The sequence below is a fragment of the Postia placenta genome, assembly GCF_002117355.1.
Source record: "Postia placenta MAD-698-R-SB12 unplaced genomic scaffold POSPLAscaffold_371, whole genome shotgun sequence".
NCBI lineage: Eukaryota > Fungi > Basidiomycota > Agaricomycetes > Polyporales > Adustoporiaceae > Rhodonia > Rhodonia placenta.
The window spans coordinates 1-2,356 of record NW_020170202.1 but is presented as its reverse complement, the minus strand read 5'-3'; the positions used below and the strand labels follow the sequence as shown (position 1 = coordinate 2,356).

The 2,356-nt window shown below is 51.7% G+C and overlaps 1 protein-coding gene across 1 annotated transcript; it reads right to left on the bottom strand.

The window, feature by feature from the left end:
• Positions 1-2: 2 nt before the first annotated feature.
• Positions 3-581, bottom strand: POSPLADRAFT_1163198 (hypothetical protein; the record flags this gene model as incomplete). The annotated part of the gene is made up of 1 exon (XM_024487773.1): positions 3-581. A coding segment is annotated over one exon (579 nt), but the record flags the coding sequence as incomplete, so codon positions are not given.
• Positions 582-2,356: the final 1,775 nt, after the last annotated feature.

Below are 2,356 nucleotides of genomic sequence, written 5' to 3'. Positions count from 1 at the left end.
CGGTCCTCGGCCTTAGTTGCGTCGCTCGAAGTGCCAGACGTCCACGCTCTCTTTGCACGAACGTCACAGGCGCTTGTGTCCGCGCATCGCTTCCGTTTCAATGGACGGGAGACGTATTCTAGAGCCGGGTCCAATGCATCGGGCTCGACGTCCCCGACACTTTTGCAGTCGCTGTTGGGTATATGGGCAAGACCGAAGAACGCGTCGTCATCGGCCCTAGTCGCGTCGCTCCAAATATCAGACGGCAGCGGCCTCTCTGCGCGGACTTTATCAGTCCTTGTGTCCGCCAACCGCCCGCGTTTAAGGAGACGGGAAATGGCTTCTGGTAGCGAGTAGTCCGCGTCTGGTTCGACAATACCAATGTCCGTGCCGTCGCCAGTGGGTATATGCTGACAATGGTCATCAAAAGAGATAGATGGTGCACGACTGAGTCCAAAGACGGGTGTAGCGGGTGGAGAGCTTTCGCGTGAAGAGCAGCTGCCAGTGTCGTCCGAAAGCGCGGGAGTACTCATTTCGCGCGGGGGGTGCTCAGCAGCGAGCATATGAGAAGTGTCAGGAATAAGGATGTGAAGGCCATTCATTTTTGCGTCGACTGTATCGCGAGTTCAGCGAGGTAGTAATGATGGTATAGCACCAACAGCGTGCGCCACCAGTGCCTTTAGCGGCTGCTTAGTCAGCGCTTCTCTCGGAGATCCCCGGCACCAATTATGTTCTGACTGGACGGTGTAGTCGATTTGGTGTACAGCGCATTTGGGCTTACTCGGGTGTGCACGCCATCTGTAGATCCTTGTGAGCCTTGTGATACGCAAAACCCAGCACTATGATTGCGCTCATGTTGAAGTCCCCTGTATGAGACCGCGTAGTCGGATTTCAGGTCAGGTCGGTTCGTTTTAACTTTGCACTCTGATTTGTATTTCAAAGGTGCTCACATGCGACCCCTGCATAGATGTAGATCCTCTCAGACAATTGCGTTGTTTTATCTTCGGATATAGAGGATTCCTGAATACTTTGAGCAGAAATCTTCGTGGACGGTGCGTCGATATGTCAGTTGTTGACAGTGCAAGGACTTGGGCTCGCATGCTCGTCATCACCATCCTTCTGGACCTGTTCAGTAAGGCTTTCAATTTGTACGTGATGTAGGTAGAATTGTTGTTTCAGCTCTGTGATCTGATTTGTAATTCAGGGATGCTCACACACTACTCCTTCGTATGTGTATCTGACGCAGAACGACCTCATTACGGGCACAGTTACCTTTACTGGGAGTGAGGCAAGGTGCTGCAGTTCTTGTTTCACAGGGTCATATATTCCTTAATGCCCTTCGCAGAACTTCCAGTGGGTAGTATGTCCACACGTCAAACATTGCCAGTGTGAGGATATTCATATGTGACCTCCTGTGATCGTCATCGAAATCCATCTGGATCTGCGCCACGCCGCCTGCAATATTTGCATGGTGTGGGTACAAGCCTTCTACATGCTTGTGCGTGTGTCACAGATGATCGTAGCCCCCGGCAGACACGGGTGGCATGCTGTGTCAATTCCAACCTCTTGCTGGAATGTCTCAATGAGCCAATAATTGTAGCCTTGTCGTCAATGCCATGCTCTATTCTTCTCTAAGCAGTTCCATTCTAGTTCATGAGTCTGCAGCGAGAATACGGTGTTTGAGGCGGACAGATACAGATGTTTTACCTGGGTATGCTGCGCCACAGCGAGGTCGTTGAAGATAACCTAGGTGAGTTCCATCGAATATCCTGCCGACTGACCACGTAGGGTGTCTCATGATGAGCGAAACATAGTTTTCAGACCTCGGACGGTGCATCTGATATCGCAGGCTTCAGTACTGACCTCGTGCAGACCGTGCAGATTAGGTAATATGTCGGAGCTCTCCAGTAACTGACCTGCGTCGACGATGGCCGTAACATCCAAATTGGGGTATAATGGCTTGTCTGGCTTGTCGTCACGCGCGTTACAAGATAATATAAACTCAATAAAAGCCTCCGCAGTTTCGAGCCACACACTCTCGCCGTCTCTTCCTTCACGTTCACCTTCCACCTCCACTTCACCCCCGAAAATTCCCTGGCCATGGTCGGCATCCTCAAGCCGAGACGATCTCTTAGGCTCAAAGATGTGAAGAAAGGTATGGATCCTCGTCGTTATCGTTGACCGATTTGCCCTGACTGTGGCCCGGCCACAGTTCATTACGACGAGTCCAGTGACGCCGGCTCTGTGCCCGATCTAGAGCTCAAGCCTAAGCATGTCAAACGGAAAATAAAATCATCAGACGACGAAGACGGCTATGAGCCGGACCGTGAGGCCACGCCGGTGGATGGGAGTACCCCAAATCGGAGAGTGAAAACGC